The sequence below is a fragment of the Miniopterus natalensis genome, chromosome 6 (genome assembly GCF_054644295.1).
Source record: "Miniopterus natalensis isolate mMinNat1 chromosome 6, mMinNat1.hap1, whole genome shotgun sequence".
In the NCBI taxonomy this organism is placed as follows: Eukaryota; Metazoa; Chordata; class Mammalia; order Chiroptera; family Miniopteridae; genus Miniopterus; species Miniopterus natalensis.
Window position 1 is genome coordinate 9,190,367 of NC_142086.1, and position 26,573 is coordinate 9,216,939.

At 43.5% G+C, this 26,573-nt stretch overlaps 1 protein-coding gene across 1 annotated transcript; it reads left to right on the forward strand.

Moving 5' to 3' along the window:
* Nucleotides 1–1,172: 1,172 nt before the first annotated feature.
* Nucleotides 1,173–25,522, forward strand: LOC107543993 (transmembrane 4 L6 family member 4-like). Its single transcript, XM_016221734.2, has 5 exons — nucleotides 1,173–1,346; nucleotides 2,042–2,131; nucleotides 18,806–18,942; nucleotides 24,292–24,466; nucleotides 25,502–25,522. The coding sequence occupies exons 1-5, from the start codon at nucleotides 1,173–1,175 to the stop codon at nucleotides 25,520–25,522; spliced, it is 597 nt and encodes a 198-aa protein (XP_016077220.2).
* The last annotated feature ends 1,051 nt before the right edge of the window (nucleotides 25,523–26,573 follow it).

Below are 26,573 nucleotides of genomic sequence, written 5' to 3' on the forward strand. Positions count from 1 at the left end.
GGTCAGATCTTCAGATTCCAGAGTCTCGAGGTCCATGTTGGTTCCCAGGAGACAGTCCAGGAAATCAGGGAAACGGGTTTGCTGAGGACTGATGTTCATGGGTGTCTACTCTGTGCTTTCTCTTGCAACAGAATGAAAGGAAACCATTTTGACTCCCTTTTTAAGCTCTTGAAAGAGGGCCAGTCCAAGTGTTAACACAACTTTTGTCTTCACTTGCATTGGGCTGACATTGAAACTGATTACATTGCTGGGGGTCTAAAGTACTTCATGTCTGGGCAAAATTTCAGCTACCCCACTGACAGAGCTGGCGATGCTTGCTCCTGAGATGCAGAGGTGCCAAGGATCTTTAACTGTCCTGGGGAACCATGGTCCAGATGGACAAGTCCAGGGGACAGGGAAGGCACCGGTGAAGGCCCCAGGGGTCTGACCTACAATCTGTGCCTTCCCAGCAGCAGGAAGAGCTGTTTGTGAAAGAGGGAGAGGCCCTGACTGTAATAAATGCCTTATCACAGGGCTAAACTCTCAGGATTTAACCGCAAGCTTATATGTACCCATATCCTCACTCCATGTTCAAAGGTAGTAGTGAGGTGTGTCTTTGAACCGTGTTATTAAAAAGCTGTCTTCACTGATTGCTCTAGGGATCAACTTCAAAGCATTTTATAAAGTGGGTTCTGCAGATCACCCCTCTCCTTCCACCCTCCCCCAAACTCTGCATTTCTCACAATGGAGGTGAGTCACAATGCCTGTGAGCACAGGAGGGTTATGAGATGTCTTGCAGTCAAGAATCTGCTTTATTTTGTCTAAGCCACTATCAGCAAAGCACATTTAATCACCTAAACCATTTGTGGCAGAACTTATATCCTGATAGAACCAGAGCTTGTGGAATACACTTAGTCTCCATGGCAAAATGGTTACTCTGAACAAAGTACTAACAAAAAAGGCCTGTGGGTCAGTGAAGATATACAAATAGCAATCGCCGTCCAGGTTCTGCTCCATTTCAGAAGCTGGAGCAGCCCCACGGACACACTGCACAGGCTGGTTGGCATCTCAGCTCCGACATACAGACTGAACTGGGGACACAGACTAGGACCCTCTGCCAGTGACTTTGAAGAGACCCCGTGAAAGAGGCAGTGAGGGACCCCTCTCCGGGACCTGTGCTGTCCTTCCCCAGCATGTGCACCGGCGGGTGTGCCAGGTGCCTGGGGTGCATCCTCCTGTTGCTTTCCATCATTGCCTTCCTGGCTAACGCCCTGCTGTTTTTTCCTGGAGGAAAAGAGACAGACAACACCAGCCACCTTTCTGAAGAGGTCTGGTATTTCGGAGGAATATTGGGAAGTGGGTTCTTGGTGAGTAGGAAAGCCTTAAAATCCCCCTGAAAGAGATTCTCACCCCATTTTTCTAAACCGGGCACTTACTGACCAGGAAAATATTTAGCTGCTTGGTGAAAATCAGTGCCCTACCTGTTCCTTCTCCACTGGGGCCTGACAAGGACCTGTCCGCTGTTATTTCCTAAGTAAATTGAACTTGGGCTGGTGGCTCTCATGGGCCAGTTAAGCTCCAGGAAACAAACTGAAGGTCACAGAATTTCTTAAATCTAACAAGAGAGGGGCCTGGCAGTAGGAGGGGTAGGGGGTGGAAACACACTTTCTAGCAAATTGATTGACTGGAACCACTAAGAAGCAGGTGTCAGTGGATTCTCTCTCCTGGTGCCCAAAGGCTTTCTCATTTCTGGTTCCAATAGAGACTGGGAACTTCCACTTTAGAGAGAGACACTTTGGTGACAATCCAGGTCACTTTCTTTTTCTTGGAAACTTGGAGTGTCAGATCTTGAAATCTTGCTCCATTGAAACTGCAGTTAATCCAAATGGTATCTAAATGCTCAATAACACTGGACCACCCCGCCAGCCATGCCCTGTCAGGTCCTGCCATACCCTTTGGCCACCAAGTGCCACACCATGGCTGTGGCTCCTCACACAGTCAGGCAGGCATGGGCCTTCCTTTCACATCCAGACTCATTCTGAGGCGCTTCTCTTACTGACAGATGCTCCTCCCCGCTAACATATTCTTGGACCTGAATTACAATGACTGCTGTGGGTGCTGTGGCAACGAGAAATGTGGGAAGAGATTTGCGGTGAGTTACCAGGGGGACACCAGAATTATTCCCAGGTACACTGTCCCCTTGTGCTGGGCATCTTGAGGGTGGAGATGAGTAACCAGCCCCAAGCGGGACTCTGGGGACAGCTGGTGCAGGGATAGAGATGGAATTCTCCCTGTGGATGGAAAGTAACAATAAGGATAAATTCTCTGCAGAGCTGAGAACTGCAGTGGAGCAATATACAGAATGCAGGCTGGGAGGGCAGAGATGGAGACTGGCTCTCTCCCTCGGCCATGAGGCCCTGAGCCCTTAGACAAGTCATTCCCTTCTCTGGTCCATCTATAGAGGGGTTAGGATATGAAAGCAGATGGTGACCTCTTCTCCCCAATAGTCACCTAAATACCCCACCCACACCACTGCCAGGTCAGTTCCTCAGTGCCCAGCTCTTCCCCTTCTCCCTGAATTTTTCCTCCATGCAGCCATCCATCTTTTCTCGAGTGGGTGGAAAGATTAGCCATCCATCCTCCTCATGGGGTGGGGAGAATTCTAGGTCATGAGCTCGGGGCCCATTTCTACAACTGGCCAAGTCACTGTCCTGCTCTCGGCCTCCCTCTGCTCACCTGCACTATGAGGAAGTTGGACTAGGTCAGAATTCCCCAAGCTTGGGATGTGCTCTGCTGGTACTCAGATGTGATATGTTTTTCAACAGCATGGCAGGCTTCTCCCTTTTCACTTCCTCTTGCACCCTTTGAGTCTATCATGAAAAATGTCTTGTTTTGATGGAAAGAAGCCCTTACTACCCTTAACCCCTCAAAATCCCCCTTTCTAACAAAAAGAGCACAAGCCCCCAGCTCCAGGGTTGCAAGCAGCACTAACAGAGAAGTCAGTGATGTTGTGTCACGTTTGCTAAAGATCCTAGCTTTTCATTCAGAGGATGTAAATGGATGAAGGAGAGGGTTGACTTAAAGAGAAGTATCAGGAGATCAGGTACATTGACGTGGCAAAGGCGAAGGTAGAACTGGAATGAGGCATGATGAGGGGTGAGCTCAGCTCCTGCTCCATCCCCTGGGGTGCAACCGTCCACCTGAGAGGCTCCCAAGCCCCAGGGATGAACTATACACACTCACCTTAACTTCTTCAAGGGGAAGCTATCTGCTCTGAAACAAAACCATGTCATCATTCTCACCAACTTTGCTCATTTATCCAATCACACAATATTTCTTGAGCACAAATGAAGGGCTGAGGCCGGTGCACTGCACACACCACACAGGTGTCCACCTGAGATGACAGATCATTCAAAGAAAACGTCTCACCTTCATAGCACCATCATGAGTCCTCAGGAATCATCAATTACTATAACAACCCTTATCATCACTTAGAAAGAGATGTAAAATACCACAATTTATTTGATAAAATTATATTACATGTTATATGTAATATGGTATTTTTAAGTAATTAAGATAGGAAGAAATATATAACTCATTTCTCCCTTGAAATGTAATCTTGCTCTGCTTGGTAGACTTTGAGGGAATATGTGGAAAATGACAATTTGAAAAATAAAAAGGAAATTGAGTGAAAAGAGAAGACTCACTGCTTCCAGTCCACCAGCTCATTCCCTGCTATTAACTAGAGGTGAAGATTAGCCCATTAAAACAAGGTTTGGTTTATTTTTATTTTTTGGCTTATTATAACCACAGCAAAAAGTGAAGAAACATTCAAAGTATTGTACAAAACTTTTTTTAAAATTAGACATAAGTGAAGTCCAAGAGGCAGGCTGAGAAGTCATGTGTTCACAAGTACAGCTGAGTCAATCCGATCTGAAACATTTGGTCTGCCCAATTCCAGTTGTCTGTCTGAGCTTCCTAAACCCCCTCATCCCCAACACCTGGGTGGGACCTCCCTTGGTGAGAGTTGAGGATGACACCTCCAAGTGACTGGCCAACTGTCCACAGGGCAGTGCCCATCAAAGGAGCGGCCAAGCCAGTCTGTAAGCTGAGGCCCCAGCCACAGTTGCCCTGGAGCAGGGACCACCGCACTCTAGGTGGCCAGCAGAAGCATTTCTTGCTTTTGTTTGGTTTGCAATCAGCTGCCAACTTTTCAAACTGCAGTTCATTAAAGTATGTAGATAACTTACCTCTTTTTCAAAACGTATGCTACTCCTGGCCTGCATTTTGCACAGTGGCCTACACAGGGCAAGGCTGAGCCCTTTGTTAGCGCCCCTACCTGCCCCCCAAGAGCCATTGCATGGTGTCCTGCTCTGGAGCCACGTCTCCTTATTGTTCTGAGAATCTGGACAAAGCAATAACCATTCCATAAAGACAGGTATTTACAAACATTTGCCAGACCAAGAGCAAGCAGCTATAGCCTGGCTGAGCAGCGCTCTAATGCTGAAAGCTTTGAATTCTTTCTCCCAAGGCTCACAGCATCCCCTCCAGTGTTTAGGGAAAGCGGGGCTTCTGTGGAACCTGGTTTAATGAATCCTGCTGGGTAGAAAGGCCCGTGAGGCATAAACAGACTGGGCCCAGGACTGAGGGCTCAGTCCTGCTGCTGTCCCCACAGCCTTGCTCGCTACCCTTTCCTGGCCCCTAGGGCCCTGTCCTCTCCCTTGCTATGTCTGTCTAGAGTATTCCCCAGAAGTCAGCTGCATCAGTTCTTTGAAATAATAATCTTGAAAGAAGAAATGCAGTATGGAACGCTCTTTCTTCACTAAGTGTTATTTATGCTGTAAAATGGACCATGGCACTTGCTCCCTTTCATAGGGACATTGCAGGGTTTGGGGAAGATATTGTAAGCATTCGTGTGCCAGGAAGGGGAGAGTGGTACCAAGTGCCTGGGGTATTGAGGACACAAATGTCCTCAATAAATGCTTGTTGGGTAAGTGAAGTAAATGAACACTCAGGAGGAATTTCAGGTGATTTCTAAACTCTCAGGCTCAATTCTCACGAAATCTTTTGAGTTAGGCATTAAACACCCTTTTTATAAATAAGGAATCTGAGGCACAGGACATTAACTTCCTGACTGCAATGCCCCACCTCGCCGTGCTTCTCCCTTCCCGAGGGTAGGAGAGGCTGAAAATACAGGACATTAACGTTTTAGGGGGAAAAATACACTTCAGGTCATCTCTATATATCTCTTAGAATAATTGATAAAGAGGAACCTCCACGCCCACCAGAGATGTTTCTCCAACATGTTGCCACTACACAAGTCTCTACACACCATGTCCCCAAACCACCCGCTTTCCCTCCGTTCCCAGCCGCCAGGGCCTCCTCCCTCAGGTTCAGCAGACAGAAGTACTCGGCTGACCAAGGACCCCGAGGACAGGGGCAGAGCTGGGGTCTGATCCCGACTGGTCAGCCTCCAGAGCCCGACAGACACGGAGGTCACGGAGCTGACATTGGTGAATTGGAGGGCACCTGAGTGGAGGGCAGGTTCATCTTCCGTTTCAAGGGAAGAGCTCACAGCAGATAATAAACGCAGGTGTTTATCCACGTGGACAGGACATTGAACAACCCTAAGAGAGTGAGCCCTTTACTTTCATTTTTCTGCCCAGAGTGATGCTGTCTGTATTTGTGGAAAACAGGAGTGTGTGGGGACAGGATACTAAACATATTACAATATAATAATGACATTTATCAAGTGCTCACTAATGACTTGGGAAATTATCTGAAAGTTGGACATAGGCAGAGACTTCTGGGTACCCTGTTAGTGAAGTACTGGGCACTATCTAACAGCCCCCCACCTGGGCTTGTCTGAGTTTCTAGAGTCTGTACCTTTGATGCCCCATTCGCTATTGATCAGATGATCTTGCTTAGTATTGTCTCCTCCGGGCAGGTACTGATTATTGAGCCTATTTTACAGAATGGAAATAGAGGCCTCAGAAAGGTAACTCGCCGAGGTCATAGGGAGCAACCAGGGCTCAGACCCAGACTGGTCTGCCTGTCATTCAGGCCCGTGACCACTGCACTGTAGTGTCCCTCCTTAGTATTTATTCATTTAGATGAAGAAAGACATTTCCATAGTACAAAGACGACAAAGGAAGCTTCCCCTTCCAGGCTCCAAATTCTGGCTGCTCCTCCCCTCCCCACCCCATAGGTGACCACTGTTCCCAATATTGTGTCTTCTCCTGGAGACATTCCAAGCCTGCTGCCTGTTTACTTTTTAAAAAAAACAACAAGCAAACAAAAAAAAGAAATGGGTTCCAACATGGCGACAGACTGAGTAGAAACTACACTGACACTCTCCCGGGACCAAGCTGAAATTACAACTAAAACATAGGAAAACCATCCTGAAAACCAAGTGAAGACAAGCTGGAGAGCACCCTCATAACCTAGGAGGAAAAGTGGAGACCACAGAGGCCGATAGGAAGTGCAGAGGCATGAGAGAGGGCTGGCTGGGCTCCCACAGGCAGCAGCTTATGGTCCAGAGGGATATCCAGCTGTGGGGGTTCCCACTGAGGACTCTGGGGCCTAAACCTCAGGCTTGGCTTCCCAGCCTAGAGCATCAGAACTGAGAAAGGTGCCCACAACATCTGGCTGTGAAAAGCAGCAGAGTTTCTGTTTACCAGGGAGAGGCAGCTGGAACTGCAGGTACCCTCTTAAAGAGCCAACACACAGTTTTGTGTGCAGCCACTTGCCTTGGGCTCCAGCAGAGGGTGGGCAAAGTGGACTGGAGCAATGTGGGGAGAGTCTGGCGTTCTGGGCTCTGGAGAATCAGATCAGGGTACACCCCCCTGGATTCCTGTGCCAAGTCATTCCCTCAGACTGTGGGGGATGTCTTTCTCAGGGAGCCAATTTTTGGCTTTTGCCTGAGGAGGAAAGCAATTCCCCCACCCTGCTGGAAAGCCTGTCCCCCTGCCCGGAGGAGTCTGTACAGCCCGAGGCTTGTTAAGAGACTGATAAGAACCAGCTGCCCCACCCTGTAGAGCTACTACAGCCTGAGGCTCATTAAGAGAACCAGATTAATCAGCCTGCAGGCAGAGGCAGAACTCAGGGTGCTTTGAGTCTTTCCCTGATCTGCTTTGGGGCCTGGGCCTTAGAAAACCAGACTTTGGCATGCATCTTAGTCCTGTCCAAATGCACCCAGCCCCAGCAGTGGAGACCTCAAGCCTACAGTTGTTGATATCCCCAAACGGGGTACTCAGGACCAGTAACAAACTGTGTCTGACATTGGCCTGTACCAGAGACCCTGCAAACAAACTGAGGGTCCTAGCAGATCTACCTAACACTTAAAAACAAACCCAAAATGTAGCCAAAATGGGGAGACCAAAAAACAAGCCCCAAATGAAAGAACAAGAGAAGTCTCCAGAAAAAGAGCCAAATGAAATGGATATAAGCAATCTATCAGATATAAAGTTCAGAATACTGATTGTAAGGATGCTCAACAGCATGAAAAAAGATATGGAAACTATGAAAAATGACCAGTCAGAAGTGAAGAATGACATAGCAGAAATAAAGAATACATTGGAAGAAATAAACAGAAGATTAGAGGAAGCTGAAGATCAGATCAGTGAATTAGAAGACAGGGTAGAAAAAATCAATCAGAGGCCCAAAAACAATTAAAAAACAGGAGGACAGACTAAGGGAGCTGTGGGACCACATGAAAAGTAACAATATTTGTATTATAGGAACGCCAGAGGAGGTCGAAAGTAAGCAGGGGTTAGAGAAACTGTTTGATGAAATAATGGCAGAAAACTTCCCTAACCTGGTCAAGGAAAAAGTCATACAAGTTCAGGAGGCACAGAGAGTCCCAAGAAAAAAGAATCCAAAGAGGCCCAGACACATCATAATTAAAATGCCAAGAATTCAAGACAAAGAAAGAACCATAAAGGGAGCTAGAGAAAAGCAATGTTACCTACAAAAGAACCCCCATAAGGCTGTCATCTGACTTCTCATCAGAAACTCTACAGGCCAAAAAGGAATGGCATAAAGTATTCAAGGTAATGAAAAACAAGGATCTGAAACCAAGACTACTCTATCCAGCAAGATTATCAATCAAGCTGGATGGTGAAATAAAGAGCTTCCCAGACAAAAAGAGGCTAAAAGACTTTATCACTACAAAACCAGCATTACAGGAAATGTTAAAGGGACTGCTATAATTAGAAGTAGAAATAAAGAGAATGAAAAACATAGGCATAAAGAAACAAAATGGCAGTAGATAAGTATCTTTCAATAATATCCATAAATGTAAATGGATTAAGCGCCCCAATAAAAAGATATAGGGTGACTGAATAGATAAGAAAACATAACCCAAATATATGCTGTCTACAAGACACCCACCTCAGAACAAAAGACACACAAGATGAGAGTGAAGGGATGGAAAAAATTTTTCCAGGCAAATGGAAATGAAAAGAAAGCTGGGGTAGCAATACTCATATCAGACAAAATAGACTTCAAAATGAAGACCATAATGAGAGACAAGAAAGGTCATTACATAATACTAAAGGGATCAATCTAACAAGAGAATATAACTCTGATAAATTTATATGCACCCCAATATAGGAGTACTTAAATTTATTTAAAAAAAACTTCTAGAGGACTTTAAGGGAGAGATTGACCGCAATACAGTCATACTAGGGGACTTTTAACACCCCACTGACTTCACTGGATAGGTCTTCCAGACAAAAATCAACAAGGAAACAGTGACCTTAAATGACACACTAGATCAGATGGATTTAATTGACATTTACAGAACATTCTACCCCAAAGCTGCAGGATATACATTCTTCTCAAGTGCACGTGGGACATTCTCAAAGATAGACCACATGTTAGGACACAAAACAAGTATCTACAAGTTAAAGAAAATTGAAATCATATCAAGCATCTTCTTGGACCACAGTGGCATGAAATTAGAAATCAACTACAGTAAAAACACTAAAAGATATTTAAACACATGGAGGTTGAAAAGCATGTTTTTAAACAATGAATGGGTTACCAAAGAGATCAAGAAAGAAATAAAAAACTTCCTGGAAACAAATGAAAATGAACACACAACAACTCCAAATCTATGGGACACAAAGAAAGCAGTCCTGAGAGGGAAGTTCATAGCACTACAAGTCTACCTCAAAAAACAAGAAAAACTTCTAACAGACTCTCTAACCCTACAACTTAAAAATGTAGAAAGAGAACAACAAGAAAAGCCCAGAGTAAGTAGAAGGAAGGAAATAATAAATATCAGAGCAGAAATAAATGACATTGAGACTAAAAAAAAAAGTACAAAAGATCAATGAAACCAAAAGCTGGTTCTTTGAAAAGATAAACAAGATTGATGCACCTTTAGCCAGACTCATCAAGAAACAGAGAGGACCCAAATAAACAAAATCAGAAACAAAAAAGGTAAAATAACAACTGACCCAGCAGAAATACAAAGGATTGTAAGAAAATACTATGAACAACTATATGCCACCAAGCTGAACAACCTGGGTGAAATGGATAAATTCCTAGAAAATTACAACCTTCCAAAACTCAATCAGGACGAGTCAGAAAGTCTAAATAGGCTGATAAATGCTGATGAAGTTGAAGCAGCAATCAAAGGGCTTCCAGCACACAAAAGCCCTGGCCCACATGGTTTCACAGGGTAGTTTTAAAAAGATTCAAAGAAGAATTAATACCTATCCTCCTCAAACTATTTTTAAAAATCCAAGAGGAAGGAACACTTCCAAACTCTTTATGAGGCCAGCGTTAGCCTAATTCCAAAACCAGATAAAGACACTACAAGAAAGAGAATTACAGGCCAACATCCCTGATGAACGTAGACGCCAAAATCCTCAACAAAATATAAGCAAATCGAATTCAGCAATATATTAAAAAGATCATACACATTGACTAAGTGAATTTATTGCAGGGATGCAAGGCTGGTACAATATTTGCAAATCAATAAACATAATACATCTCATAAACAAATTGAAAGGCAAAAATCACATGATCATATCAATAGATGCAGAAAAAGCAATTGATAAAATCCAACACCTATTTTTGATAAAAACTCTCAGCAAAGTGGGAATAGAGGGATCATACCTCAACATAATAAGGGCCATATATGACAAACCTACAGCCAATATCATACTCAATTTCCCTTAAAGCCATTTCCCCTAAGAACAGGAACAAAACAGGGGTGTCCACTTTCACCACTCTTATTCAACATAGAAGTAGAAGTCCTCACCACAGTGGTCAGACAAGAAGAAAACATAAAAGGCAACCAAATTGGAAAGGAGGAAACAAAACTGTCATTATTTGCAGATGACATGATATTGTACATAGAGAATCCTAAAGACTCCACCAAAAAACTACTAGATTTAATAAATGAATTCAGCAAGGTAGCAGGTTACAAAATTAACACCCAGAAGTTGATGGCATTTTTATACACCAATAATAAACTCTCAGAAAGAGAAACTAAAAGAAATCCCATTTACCATTGCAACTAAAAAAATAAGATGCCTAGGAATAACTTAACCAAAGATGTAAAAGACCTTTACTTGGAAAACTACAGGACACTGAAAAAAGAAATAGAGGAAGATATAAACAAATAGAAAAATATACCATGTTCATGGATTGGCAGAATTAACATCATTAAAATGTCCATACTACTCAAAGCAATCTATAAATTCAATGCACTCCCTATTAAAATACAAACAGCGTATTTCACAAATCTAGAACAAACACTTCAAAAATGTATGTGGAACCAAAAAACACCCCAAATAGCCACAACAATCTTGAGAAAGAAGAACAAAGTTGGAGGGATCACAATACCAGATATCAAGTTATACTACCAAGCCACTGTAATCAAAACAGCCTGGGACTGGCACAAAAACAAACATACTGATCAGTGGGACAGAACAGAGAACCCAGAAGTTGACCCATGCCATTATGGTCAATTAACATTTGACAAAGGAGGCAAGAACATACAATGGAGTAAAGACAGTCTTTTCAATAAATGATGTTGGGAAAATTGGCCAGGTACATGCAAAAAAATGAAACCAGACCACCAACTTATACCATACACAAAAGTAAATTCAAAATGGATAAAAAAATTAAATGTAAGAAGTGAAACCATAAAAATCCTAGAGGAAAACATAGGCAGCAAAATCTCAGACATCTCTCGTAGCAGTATGTTTGCTGATACATCTCCTTGGGCAAGAGAAACAAACAAATGTGACTACATCAAAATAAAAAGCTTCTGCACAGCAAAAAAGAAACCATCAACAAAACAAAAAGGGAGCCCACTGTATGGGAGAACATATTTGCCAATGACACATCGGATAAGGGGTTAATATCCAAAATATATAAGGAACTCATCCAACTTAACAAGGGGGAAACAAACAATCCAATTTAAAAATGAGCAAAGGACCTAAATAGACACTTCTCCAAAGAGGACATACAGATGACCAAGAGACATAAGAAAAAATGCTCAACATTGCTAATCATCAGAGAGATGCAAATTAAAATCACAATGAGGTATCGCTTCACACCTGTCAGAATGTCTCCATCAACAAATCAATAAACTACAAGTGCTGGAAAGGGTGTGGAGAAAAGGGAACCCTAGTACACTGCTGGTGGGAATGCAGACTGGTGCAGCCACTGTGGAAAGAAGTATGGAGTTTCCTTAAAAAATTAAAAATTGACCATCCTCTTGACCTAGTGATCCCACTTCTAGGAATATATGCTAAGGAACTCAAAATACCAATCACAAAGAACTTATGCACCCTTATGTTCATAGCAGCGCAATTTACAATAGCTAAGATCTTGAAACAGCCCAAGTGCCCATCAGTAGATGAGTGGATAAAAAAGCTATGGCACATTCACACCATGGAATACTATGCAGCTGTAAAAAAAAAGAAGGATCTTTTATCCTTTGGCACAGCATGGAGGAAACTAGAAAGTATTATGCTAAGTGAAATAAGCCCATCAGAGAAAGGCAAGCACCACATGGTCTCACTTACATGTGGAATCTAATAAACAAAATAAACTGATGAACAAAATAGATCCAGAGACATAGAAGCATGGAACAGACTGAGGAATCTCAGAGGGAAGGTGGGGAAAGGGGAGGGGTGGGGAGAGATTAATCAAAGAACTTATATGTTTATAAGCATAGCCCATGGACACAGACATTGGTCTGGGGAAAGCCTGGGAGTGGGATGGATGCAGGGTGGAGGGGATCAATGGGGAGGAAAAGGGGACATGTGTAATATTTTCAACAATAAAGATAAAGAAACTTTAAAAAGAAAAACAATAACAAAAAAACCCACCAATTTAGAGTGTCAGGTTCTAACTTAACAAACTTGATCTTAATACTTTTTCTTTTAACATGAAAAATTTTGAATCTTGAAACCCATGACAAAGTTATCTCATACTGGTCCTAATACTGGTATCTTAGTTGTAATGTGGCATTTTTAAAAGATTTCTGAACCTAAAATTACTTAAAGCAAAGTTACATAAAGTGTACCTTGCTTCATGTGTTTCATCTGGAAACGTTATTAAAAAAATCAGTTTGGAGCAAAAGAAAAAAGAAAAAGGAAAGAAAATGGAAAAAGAAAGGAAAAAAACCTACAAAAAACAAAAAAAGAAAAATAAATTTTAAAAATCAGTTTGGGATGTTGGTTTTATTCATTTTGAGAAGAGATATTTTAAATTGGAATATAAAAATAGAACGTCCCACCTTCAGTTTTATAGTTATAATTCGACACCATATTTTCTTTGTATTGTTTTATAAAGAAATAGAACATTATAGGTTCAATGGAGAGTCATGTGTTCCTGTCTTCTATTACCTCCCCCTCCCTCCTGAGAGTAGCCATAATCATAATTTAGTGCGGACCATACCCATGCATTTTTTAACTTTTATTACAAAAACCCATTTTTCAGTGTTCTAATACAGCAGCCACTATCCACAAGTGGCTATTGAGCAAATGAAATGTGGCTAATCTAAAGTGAGATGTACCATAAGTATTAAATCTGGAGTGTTCTAGATTTCACAGAATTAATACAAAAAGAAGCTAAAATATCCCAGTAATATTTATATTGAATGTATGTTGAAACGATAAGAGTTTAGATATGTCGAGTTAAAGAAAAATATATATAACTTTTTTTTACTTTTTTAATGGTGGTTTCTAAAAAATTTTAAAGTATATATTTAAAACTAACAATTCCATTGGATAGTGTTTACAGTAGAAACTCTTTGGAAAAGGGAAAGGTCATCTCATTGATATTTTATGGTAACTTGGTTTTTCATTTACTAAGAATTAACTGAAATGCAGAATGCTTGCATTTGTACTCAGTTTTTGCATCTGTAAACATCTGCCTGCTAAAATGTTCCAGGAGGGATATCTAAGGGCTTACTCAGCTCACACAGCAGGAATAGCATAAGTCAATTTCTCTTACTGACTAACCAGCAGATGTCACAATCCTGGGTTACTTTAGGGGGAACCTTTTTTCTGCCACAGGTCATTCAGATATTTATAACATCATCCAAGGGCCACACAAAATTATCAACTTAAAAATTCGCCTGCTATATTTGGTCAAACGCTTAACTCAGCCCTAATGTGCTGGCTGGAACTGCTTCCCTTTGGTGAGGCTCGTGATGGTAGCTGGTGGTGATGATGTTGCTCCTCGCAGCTGCTGTTCCAGGTTTGCATGGGTCAGTCTGGAGCGCAGTCGACTCTGCGATGGTAAGTTTTGAAAAGAACGGCTCACAGCAGTAATTTGTTCTGAACACAGATGCGTATTTAATGCATGTCTCCTCAAAGTGGGAAATCCATCACTGCTTGTGTAACGCTTGTGGAACTCGAGCAGTGGGAGGTTGTCCCCAGCTTTCAGCTCATCCTCGCTTTGCAACACAATGATTTCATGTTGTGGGTCATCAGGCCCATCAGCTGGGCCCACACTGAACGGGTGGCAAAGATGTTCAGTTCCTTTTGCTTACTTTTCAGGTCCCTGAAGCTTCCATTCAATGCCTCAGCTAGTTTCGCACGTTCACCAGCACATCCAAGTGTTACAGAAGGCCTTCCCCCTCCAGAGCGGGAACTGCCCCGTGGTATTGCTTTCGAGCTGCACTTTCCACAGCCTTAATCTAGCTTCAGATGATTTCATGTTTGAGAGCAGGGAGCTCAGAAGCTGGTTGGGGCCCTGCAGCTTGACGGTCAGCTCTGAGAGGGACTTGGTGATGTCCACCACGACGCTAGATCCCACAGCCTCTTGCTGTCACTGAGTTCCCCGACAGCTTTCCCTCATCTCCATGAGCTGCTGGACTTCGTCCCGCAGTTCATGAAACCTCATGAGCATGTTCCCGCGACTCAGCCACCACACTTCACAGTGATACACAAGATCACCGTACTCAGAGTCGAGGTCATTCAGTAACTCCTTAAACCAGTGGCTGTTAAACCCTCTGCTTTTGACAAAATTTATGCATGGCACTACTGTGGACATCACACTGTTGAGCCGCAACGACTGTGCACAGAGCCTTTCTTGGTGTATGATGCAGTGGCAGATAATTAAATCACTTGGATCAAGACTGAGACGATTCAGTTCTTTCTTGACAAATGCAATTAACCCTTTTTGCTAGCCAACCATGGCTGGAGCCCCATCTGCAGTAAGGCCACTTAAGTTTTCAAATGTTAGCTCAAGTTTTTTCATTGAATAAAACAAGTCTCTCAACCAGTCCTCACCTCTTGTAGGGCCATGCATGGCTTCCAGTGACGGCAGTTCCTCTCCCATGTCAAACTCTGCAGTTATCCCACCAACAAAAATGGCCTGTTGGGCAGAATTTGTTACGTCCGTTGTCTCGTCACAAGCCAGAGAGAAAAATTGGAAATCTCCTGCAGAATCCTTCAGTATTTTCACAGTATCTTGTGCTAAGTCGGAAACCCGACCTGAGACGGTTCTCCGAGACAAACTAACACTCTGAGACGATTTTACTTTGGTGCTAACAACTCCGAGCAGCCACCGTGCACTCTCACAAACTCCCTCTACATGAGGCCTCAGCTTCTTTGCAACTAGCTAACTCACTAGATGTCTTCTGAATAACGTTGTCTCTGTCATAACAAGGCCTAGTGAAAGCGGCTTGTCGTGATTCCAAACCCCGCTAGAGAGCATTGATTTTTGTCCAGACGCACTTAGCCTCCCAATTCATTGAGTTCAGCATGTTTTAAACCGTAATGACACTCCAGGTTGGCTTTTCTCATTCCTGCTAACACATCGCCACAAACTAGGCACACAAGTTTGCCTTTGACTTCAACAAAAAAATAATCATTTGTCCATTTCTCTTGGGAAGATTGACACTCTGCATCAACTTTTCTTTGTCGTCGCCGTTTGTAGGATGTCACACCACTTAAGTTTTAATAACTATCCAGTGTGTGTGTCGCCAGCAATGCGATTATTTCGCTTTGATTGCTGTGTCACGGATTTGGAACATTTCCCATGTTCGCATCATCGCCCCGTGAGGTCTGTTCTGTGTGCTATAACTCCCTTAAGCTTCATCTGAGATTCAGTTTTTGTGGGCATTGTTGATCATGGATGCGTGGACACGGGCTGGATTGGAGTTATCATCTGTGTCAACGAGGAGTTGACAACATCAGCGTCAATTATCGGAGGCGAGGTCATCAACGAAGCGAGGAATCATCTCACCGCATCTTGTCTCATCACCGACTGCGGGGTTGGGCCACAGTGTGTTAACACTTTCGTGACGTGTACACGCCCAGCCTGCCTGGCACTGTCTGTCCTCTGAGTCACCACAATACAGGCAGCCGATGAGAAGCATACGTGTCTGTCCCGTCATGTACCCTTATGTGTCCTATCACGTAAGGGACGTTCCTTGCTTGTCCCTCAAAATTTACGTTATTATTATGATTCACTTAATATACATTTATGTTGCTATAAAAAAACCTCCTAGATTTGTTGAATTTTGAGTCCCACCTGCATTTGCCTTGGCAGGATCAGATCAAACGATTTCTCAGGCTTTATACGACCCACGAGCCAAACGTTCCCTACTGCTTTAGCTGAAGGGATCTTCCAGAACCTTCCACTGCTTTCTTCTGTTTACCACAGGAAGCTGAGGCCAGAGAGGTGGCAGCCTGGGGGATGCCAAGAGGGCTGGAAGCCAGTCTCTTCAACTCCCAAACTGTCTTCCTGTAAATATAATCTTTTGTTTAGCTTAAAAAAATAGACAGCCAGATAGTTCTCCAGCAAAACAGGTTTATTTGGAAACAAAAAAAATTGCAACCCAAGACGCAGTGTGATGGTGAACCACGCACAAGCCCTGAGAAACAAAGGAGGGGACCCCTTCCTGGAGAAGAGGGGGCTGGGAGAGCTCCTGCAACCAGAGCTCTCTAGGCCTCGCCCCGGCCCAAGTGGGCTTGAGAGCGCCCCTGTGACCCCCCAGTCTCATTTAAATGAAGCTTCTGTTTGTTACTTGACACTTTCTTTTCAATTACAGCAATTTTAGATACCCTGAGATTCTTAATCAGTAATTTAATAATTCCTAACTAATAATGAAAACTCAAGTCAAGTAAGCAAAAAGATACCTTTTCCTTATATGCTGCTTTATTTCTGTGGGAGAACCAATGCCATTCACAGGGCAACTTGCAAACACGAGTGTCCGGTGTCTGCGGCAGTGTGTCTCGGGCGGGGGGGTGGTGAAGGAGTGGAGGGCACAGGACACTGGGCTGGGAGGGAGGAGACCCTGGTTCACAGCGCAGCTCAGCCCCTGCTGGACATGTGACTCGACCAAGTCCCAAGTTGAGAGCATGGGCTGTGGAAGCAGTGGCCAAGGATTCATCTGCGTCCTACCCTTTACTATTTGACTTGGAGCAATTCTTTGAATTTCTAGTAGTCTCAGTTTCCTGTCTGGAAAATGTAGTTTATACCACCCACCTCACAGGTGTGCTGAGAGGATTAACTGAGATTATGCATCTAAGGCTCCGATGGAATGAAGCTATTTTTATTAGCTAGAAAGTGAGGTGATTGCACTAGATGGTTATTGAGATCTTTTTAGCAAAAATATAATTGTAAGAATATTTAACCATTTATTTAGTGGAAATTCTGACTTTGAAACACTTTTAACCACTTTCAAGATGTGAGAAACCCTCCCTTCACAGAAGAGACACCCACTCTATCATGAAGGACCACACGTCAACAAGTGTGTCCAGGCCACTCGGAGCCTGCTTGGAAAGGGCCAGGAGCAGCATTAGCACACATTGACCTGAGCATAAGTTTTCAATGGCTGCACTGGGGACAATCTGGCCATTCCTAGAGGGACACCATCTGGTTTAACTGAACAGCAATTTGGATTGAGCATGAAGGTGTTTCAGAGACAGAAAATAAGCTAGATAAGCACTCTCTGAATTGGAGCAGCATTTCCTGAAGTCTGTTCTTGCAAGAACTTACCAAAAAAAGTTATAGGCTCCATGAGATTGGAAAACTCTGCAAATTACCATGTATACCCAATATAAGGCAATAATTAACATAAAATCAACTTTCAGTTTCCTATAAAGAAGTTTCAACATAAGCTCTTGACCAAGATTAATATATAAACTTTCAGTGATATATGCTTATTTTAAATCACATGTATAAAATATAAAATAATTTTAATATATTGATTTTGAAATATGGCTTTTTTCCCCAGGCATCTAATTTTCACAGCAGACCTTTAGTCAGGCTTTACCTTGCCCATTTTATAGATGAGAAAACTAACACTCCGAAGAAATACATTATGCAGAGTCATCATACAGAGAAAAATAGCAAAGCTGAGATTTGAGCCTGGGTCTGCTGACTTTTAAAATCATGTGCTTTGCACTACACCTTCATGTCACCAAAATAAAATAATAGAGGTGATAATTTTCCACCTCTATTTAAAAAATTATTAATGTTTCCACACTACACTCTTATTACTGTTTAGAATGGACACTGTATCTCTGGACCTACTTTTTTATCTGTAAGAGACAGTTAATCGAATGGGCTCCAGGGTTGTTTTCTGCCTTTCATGTTGTATAATTCTATTTTGATTTTATAATTAAATAAAAAGAAAGATGCTAGGACAATCTATGTTTCATTAAGTAATCTCTGTCATATAAAAATATTTAAAAGAACTAGATAGAATGTTGGGTTTGTTTAACCCAAAGAAGATAAAAGTTTTAGAGAGTGGAAGGGGTGGAGGTATGTTAAATATAAAACATGTTTGAGATATAAAAGGTCGCCTGCTGGGCATGGCTCAGTGGTTGAGAGTTGACCCATGAACCGAAAGATCGCAGCTCGATTCTGGGTCAGGGCACATGCCCCAGTTTTGGGCTTAGTCCCCAGTAGGCGATGTGCAGGAGGCAGCCGATCAATGACCTTCTCTCATCAATGATGTTTCTATTTTTCTTTCCCACATTCTTCCTCTCTCTGAAATCAATAAAAACATATTTTTTTAAAAAAAAGAAATAAAAGGTCTGCAGATATTTTAAAGGCTGCTACCACATGGAAGAGAGGCTGGACTCAATCATTTCGATCTCAAGGAATGTAGTTATGACTAATAAGGAGAATTTCTAGACTTCTACTCTTTCTCACGAGCAGAACCTGTGTGCTACATAAGACCAAAAGCATTCTAGGAGGCCCCACATGCCCATCTCCTGAAAGACAGGCTTCCACCAGTAAAGTCCCTGTAGTCACCATGCTCAACAGCAGGCTGCTTACTTGTGGTGAGAGCAACCTGTGGACCAGCTTAAGAACCTGCTGTCTTCTCTTTCAGATGTTCACCTCCATAATATTTGCTGTGATTGGATTCTTGGGCGCTGGATACTCATTTGTCATCTCAGCCATCGCCATCAACAAGGGTCCTAAATGTCTCATGGAAAATGGCCAGTGGGGCTACCCCTTCCACAAAAGGTAAGGTGCACCCTGCAATGCCCACTTGTCACCCCAAGGGGCAGGGGCAAATAAATGGCCCAAGGGGAGAAACAGCACATGTCCTGTCATCCTAACAAGTCTCAGGCATGCTGCTGTGAGGCAGAGCTGGAGTGGGGAGTGTAGTGACGTTACACAAGAGCTCACCTCTAATTGCTGCTCTGACAGGGACCAGGTAGAGTAAGGAAAGGGCACCTCTGCCAGCCTGAGGGAAGGAGAGCTGTGGTGTGCCCACTGACACCCACAGCTTATTAACAGACACATGAAACAACTAGCAATATTGATAACAGACAGTGTTGGCTTCCACTGCAAATCTTAGAATAGAAAACAAGCATGATTGCTCACCACAGGGCCCGAAGGCTTTCACTAATACCCCAAATGGTCTATAACTAACAGTTTTTCAAGGTGCAAATTTACAGCTAATGGCATTGGAAACCGTGTAGATTCTTCATGAGAGTTAATGTTAATAGAAATATTTAAAATAACACTTCACTTCATATTTTCATGGTGCTTTGTAGTTTATAAAAAAAAAAAAAAAAACTTTCTTTTTTTGTTTTTTTTAAACAAATTTATAATTTAGTATCCATAACAACCTCAAGAGGTAATTTGCTTCCTGCCAAGACAGGCTTAATAAGTTTGACTTGCTCTGAGTCAGGCCGCCAGTTGGGAGCAGAGACAGGGCTCAGATTCACATCTTCTGACTTCCAGGCTCTGTCTCCTTACATCACACGCTCTGTGCCTCTACGCTGCACTGTCCAATGACGCAGCCAGGAGCTCGTGTAGCTATTTTAATCTAAATTCATTTAAATCAAATAAAGTTTAAAAAGTCCCCAGTCACATTAGTCATCTTTCAAGTATTCAGCGGCCACCCAGGGCTGGTAGTGACTGTACTGAAAACGCAGACACAGGCAGCTCCATCGTCACAGCCGCCCTTCAGACGGTGCTGGGTGGGCTCGAACTTCCCCGAGGGCTGGGACCATGTCTGCTCTTCACGGCGGCAGCCCCTGTGCCCAGCACAGTGACTGACACACAGAGGGTCAGGAAAGGTGGTTGCGAGGCTCCCCGCACATGGAAGATGGGTTCATTGCTAGAAAATCTATAGGACACCAATTTATTAACTCGAACCCCTTTATTAATTTACAGTGGAAAGTGAAAGAAGCTCAGAGCAGCCTGCAGACAGCGGAGCTGGCGGTTCTGGTTCTGTGACAATCCGAGGTCTCAGTGTGTTCACAAGTTTCACATAGAATATCTCCCACCCTTCTCTATAGTCAAACAGGAATACAAGGCCTCTAATATCCTCAAAGCACAGGCAGGGACACCCAAATTTCCTGTGAAAAGCCCTCTCCTCTCACAGAGGGCTGCTGGGGCCCCAGGGCCTGGAGGTTGGCCGCCTGAGCGCAGCATTTGGACAGCAGAAGGCGGAGCCCTCTCCTGAGGCTATTCAGCTGAGGGCTCCGGGTCCCCCTTAGGAGTGTGGCTGAGGGCTACAGGTGACGTCTTCTTCCTGGACCCTTTTTTTATTATTTCTAACAACGTCATCAGTGCAGTGCTAAACAGGTTTTCCTTTCTCTTCTTCTTTTTAAATATATCTTTATTGATTTCAAAGAGAGGAAGGGAGAGGGAGAGAGGGAGAAATATCCATGCACTACTTGCCTCCCACATGCACCCCCACTGGCAGAGCCTGCAACCAAGGTAGTGCCCTTGGCCGGAATCAAACCCAGGACCCTTCAGTCTGCAGGCCAAGCTCTAACTGCTGAGCCAAACCTGCTAGGGCAGCTAAACAGGTTTTTCTAATTATTCTGTTACCTGAATGGTACTATCCTTGATGAACTTAAAATCAGAGTAAATCTATGTCCAAAACAAAGGAGGAGAAAGGAAACACAACAGATGCCAGGTCACACTCCCAGGGAGTACAGTGGTCTCTTATGAGCAAACTTAAGGGCCAAACACCTCCCCTGGCACACTCACACCCTGCTTGTGATGCCATGGGTCCCATGTCCGGCTCTCATTAGCTCACTTTAGAGAGTAGAAAAGTCCTGTTTTAAAAGTTTTGCTACAGGTAACTATGCCTTTCATTATTTTGCGATTTAATTCAGTTTTGTCAAGCACTCACAAGAAGATACATAAAGAATAATCTCTTTCTCTTAATATAAAGATATCTTAATTGGCAGACAATTATAGATGTATTTACAATTCATTGCTACAGATGGAATTTATTATTATGCATTAGAACTTTCTAAACTGTTATGCTCTTAGCCCTGGCCGGGTGGCCTAGCTGGTTGGAGCATCATTCCACACACCAAAACGTTGCGGGTGTAGTCCTCAGCTGGGGCACATATGAGAGGCAACCAATCGGTGTTCCTCTCTTTCCTTCGCTCTAAAAGCAATAAAGATATGCTTCGGTGAGGATTTAAAAAAAATTAAAAGGTTACACTTTCAATAATAATTTTGTGACTTAATATGAATCTTTTCAAGAGGTCGAAGGAAGACTGAAAGAGAGCAATGTCTATAGCTGTGTAAGGAAGCCTTGCCCGGCGCTCCTTACAGCATGGGCCTGCATTTTCTCAGAAAGTCATGCTTCCAATAGACTGAGATGTAGCTTCCTCAAGAGAGGCATCTGTGTAACACTCAAGAGCATTGGCTTTGGAGTCAGACAGACCCCAGAGCAAATCCAGACACGTCCATTTCCAGCCTGAACTTCGCAATCTGCGTATGGGCGTGTGTTCATTCACTGTGACATGTCCTGAGGGTGACTCCAGGGCAGGCCTTGTGGATGGAGAGCAGCGCCTGCTGGTGGGCTGGGAAGGTGATGTAAAGCGCTGGCCCACCAGGACACCAGCAGGGTGTGCAAGCTGCTGTTATTTACTGCAAGTCCCTGTGCTGGAACTAGGGATAGAGATAGGGGACACGGTCTCTTCCCTTGTGAGTGCACAGTCCTGAAAAGTAGACAGATAAATGGCCAAACTGATATAGAGAGCACTGGGAAGCACAGAAGGGGACCAAAGCCAGCTGAGGGCAGGAGGAACATCAGGAATCTGTCCCAGGGGAGGAGATGGCACCTTAAGTAGCCAGGCAGAGTGGCCAGCAAAGCAGTGGGCTCCCCTGCCCTTCCTTCCACTGCAAGAAGTGAGCTGCATGAACTCCATGGTGCTCCATTCAGATGGTGATGGGTGACTGCCACTCGGTGGAAATGCCCTTCCCCAGAAGAGGCTGCTTTAAAACTCTGGCTCAGTAAGCTGATGTAAACTGCCCCAGCTCCCCTTGCTTCACAGAGTGTGGAAACATGATGAGGCCCAGGGCCATGAAATATGAGGTTGGAGACTTGGGCACAGCTATCATTGCCTGCATCTCTGAGAGTCTCAGAACCTGAGACTTTGGGGGAGAGAAGGGCCTGGAACAGCCATCCCTGGTGGTTTGTGGGTGGGACTGAGAGGGTTGCTCCAGGCACCAAACTCAAGCCTTGCTTCCAAGTTCCACCCTCAGCATTTTGCTAATCCCGCCTCCAGGAGGTGCTGTCATCCCACCACTGCACACGCTCCTCAGAAGAGGGAAAGACTCACACTGCCAATCACTTCATCTCAGGGCCTTCTCTTCACCAAATGTGCCTGGAAAATATTGTTTCTCTGTAACTTCTTATCATCATCAAGTTTAAAAACAGTAAAGAGGGACAGGACTACATGGAAAAATGCAGAACAGAAAGACGAGCGTTTAAAAATATAACTGCCAAAAAGAGGTCTTACTCAACAATACATATGTTGTGTTTTCTCAGTGAATTCTCACAACTGAGAGGTTACTTTCAGCCTATTTTATAGGTGAAGAAACTGATACTGCTGGTGGGAAACGGATAAGTAACTTGGGTGAGGAACACGCAGCTAGTAAGAGGAATGCTTGCATTCAAACCCAAGTCCATCAGAATCCAGGATACCAGGCTCTTTCCTTTAGACAACTCAGATCAAGTGAAATAAAAGCAATCCTAGCATTACTGAGCGCTTCCTATATGCCAGGCACTGTCCTAAGCACTTTATTTGTATTAGCTCATTTAATCCTCACAATAACTCTAGGATTTCACAGGTAATGTGATTCCCATTTTACAGGTAAGTCACACAGCCAGTGCAGCTAGAACCTGTGCTCTTATGGAAAGTCAGTCAATGTTATAAACAATGTTTTATTTTCAAATCAAGAGCAAATGCCCGTTCCTTTGTTCTTTCGACTATTAAATGCCAAGGCATCTTCCATCATTGCAAACATTTTTCAAATCTTAATACAGAATGTATTAAATAAGTGTGTACTGATTACTATAGAATTCATCAGAAACAGGAATCATCAAAAAAATCCAAGCACAATCAGGTGGGTGCTGACTTGGTGGCCAGGTGCAGACAGAGCTTCCCATCGAGGCCCTGAGAGGACAGAGGAGGCATAAAGGAAGGGGGGAGACCAGCTGGTGGCTCTGAGTGTGAGGAGGAATGACAGCGACCCAGAGGCCTGGCCCTCTTCCCTGTGGCTGTGGGAGACAGTGCTTCGCTTTCCCTTCAGGGCAGACGCCCTCCCGGTGCAGGGGCCTCCTCACATGCAGCTCGTCAATGTATTGCAGTTCTCCTATTTCAAAGTTCTTGTAAGATATAGATTAAGGCAGCAGGCTACTTAGTGCTCCTAGTTAATGAAATCTTTTTGCATGTGGACTTCCCACATGTTGACAAAAATATAATTGAGTCAAATTCACAATTTGGCTAGAATTAGGCCTTTTAAAAAGTCAAGATCTTCCTTTTAACTACATGATATGATGGCCACTAGACGTGACAGAATTGTGACAAATATCCAAGTAGTCCTGAATAACAGTAGGGGAGGCAAAGCTCAGGGACATGTGTGAGATTCTGCTCCTGGAGTGTCTTCATTTCCCTGGTTCCCCAATAGATACTGAATTAACCCACCCTCTCTGTCAGCTCGCAAAAATCACTCTGTCACTTAGCTGTGTGACCTAGGGGAAAGTCACTTAACCTACCTGTGCCTCGATGTCTTTCTTTGTGAAATAGAAGGAAAGAGTCATAAGATTTCTATCAGAAATAAAATAGTTAAAAGTGTAAAATGTTTGGAACAGGGTCTAACACATAGTATGTAGTCTATATACTACATACTACGAACATGTAGTCTATGGAAATGTTAAGTGTTGTTTTTAAAAGTATTGATATTATGAGATGTTTTCTATTGAGCTTATGTTTTGGATATAAAGTATTTCAAAAGAAAAATTATTTTGGTGACTTTCTAGTCTAGGGTATGGCCTACTCTTTAGGCATAAGTATAGCTGTCGCCTTTTCTCCCCCATGCTCCCGACAGGGATTACCTCAGTGACAAAACCTTATGGAGCAAGTGCTTGAAGCCTGAAAACGTGGTGTCCTGGAATCTGACCCTCTTTTCCATTCTGCTCGGCATAGCAGTGATCCAGATGTGTCTCTGTGCCCTCCAAGTGCTCAACGGCCTCCTGGGGACAGTGTTAGGAGACTGCTGTGGGGTGAGTTGAAGTCTTTGTCCTTACTCCTCAGGATGGGAATTCGAGGCTGGCCTCCAGCGTTAGTGGAAATGACACGGCGAAGAGGGTGGCAGCTACAGAAAACCACAGGCAGGCTGGACAGTCCGGGCAGCCCCCTCTGTCAACCCAGGGAACAGTGACATTGTGTTGCAGGGGCCCAGAAACTGTTCTCTGTGCATGTTAATGTACCCAGGCTGAAGTTGGCCCAAATTTCCAGCCTCACACCCAGCTGACCACAGTCCTGGAGGCATGGGACTGCGTGTACATATAGATATACAGTAATGTTATGCAAAAGTCCCCAGGAATGGGCATTTGTCATGCGCACCTAGTGCCAGCAGTAATGCATCACAGTCTCACCATTTCCTGACTAGAGCTACACAGTGGGTTAGAGCTGCCACATAATATATAGAATTAGCTTCAGGAAAAGAACAGAACAAAACCTATATCTTGATGAAATTTATGATCCGAGGAGAGACATAGTTACGTGGGGGGAGGAGGAGATTCACTGAGGACTGAGTATGGGAACCAGTCGGAGGCGGGAGTGATCGGTAGAACAGGGCTGATGGGGAGGGGAAGGGGAGGGGAGAGCAACCACAAGAAAGGGGTATAATTCACCTTTCTGCCTTCTAGGGATATAAACGAGTTTAAACCCCTGTGATGACCTTCTCTGACGCGGTGGCATGTGGGAAGAGACACTGAACTTCACCTTCTCTCTTTGGGGTTGTCGGTTTCCCCGACTGTCAAAGCTCAGGGAGGGACAGTTATTCCTTCTTTCCAACCAGCTTAGCTCCACTTGGAGCTTTAGGTTAGTTTCAAATAAAAAAACAGGTTGTCCACGTGAGTTAGATTTATAAATCCTTCAAAGTTTTTCTCTAGCAATGGCAAATGTATAAAATCACATGTACTGCCACATACTTCTTTGTATATACGGGTATTAATGTATTTGGAAGTTTAACATAATTCAGAGGAAGGAAGCACAGTAAAAATGAAAAACTAAGACCAATATTTGTTTTCCAGATTTATGAGGAAAAAGAGTGACCGATGCATCATAAATAATTTTTATTTAGTTTCGTTTGGTTAACTTGTAACTAGTCTTGTGAGTTACTTGTAAGTAGTCTTTTGTGCCTGCCATTATTAGTAAGGGTTTTGTTATGTATATTAAATTAAAATCCTAACTCAGTGTGAATATAATAGAGAAGGTGTGTGTTTGGGGAAGGAGGAGAAAAGGTTCAATGAATTATACCATCTTTTCACTTTTCTACAAATGCTTCCTTTGATCAAACAAAAAACTATGTTTTAATCATTGATTTTGGCCCGGCCGGGCGTGGCTCAGCGGTTGAGCGTCGACCTGGGATCCAGGCGATCAGGTCAGGGTACATGCCCGGTTGTGGGCTTGATCGATGACTCTCTCATCATTGATGTTTCTGTCTCTCTCTCTCCCTCTCGTTTCCTCTCTCTGAAATCAATAAAGATATATTTTAATCATTGATTTTGTTAATAACTTGTCAGCCAATGGCCCAGAATTAAGGTAATAGGTATTATTAATTTTATGTGTTATATTATGACACTAACCTTGGTTTTATGAGTCAGGCGCTAATATGATGTTAAATCTATTGTGTTGATTTGAGTTCAAACCTCAGCTCCACCACATACCAGTTTGGGGATCCTGGGAAAGTTACTTTCTAAGTCTGTCTGTTTCCTCATCTGTAAAAGGACTGTTAAAAGTCAACCAATCATCCAAGAAATGTCCAAGGGCCCCCAGGGTGACGCCAGGAGGCCTGTGGGATCAGGCACAGTGAGGAGGACTCATGGCAGTTACAGCCAGAGTCTCACCTCTGCAACCTGCCACGCTGACAAGCACACTGACAACTAGGCTTCTCATAGTCACTAACACAGCAACTACCCATCGCCCCTGAGTGCTGGCCGCCTGGGGATCGCACTGAACACAGGAAGGATCACAAGTCTTTTGATTTTGCCCTGAGGGCAATGGGAACTCTGAGGTCAGAGATCAAGTCTGGCACTGAACAGAAAGGAGGAAAGGCAGGCAAGTATGAATTACAATCTCCTTGGGAGAACTATAAACACACAC

Coding starts and splice junctions, on each gene's coding strand:
- LOC107543993 (XM_016221734.2), top strand. CDS start 1,173: ATGTGCACCGGCGGGTGTGCCAGGTGCCTGGGGTGCATCCTCCTGTTG. Junction 1,347..2,041: donor TATTGGGAAGTGGGTTCTTG/GTGAGTAGGAAA, acceptor TCTTACTGACAG/ATGCTCCTCCCCGCTAACAT. Junction 2,132..18,805: donor AATGTGGGAAGAGATTTGCG/GTGAGTTACCAG, acceptor CTTCTCTTTCAG/ATGTTCACCTCCATAATATT.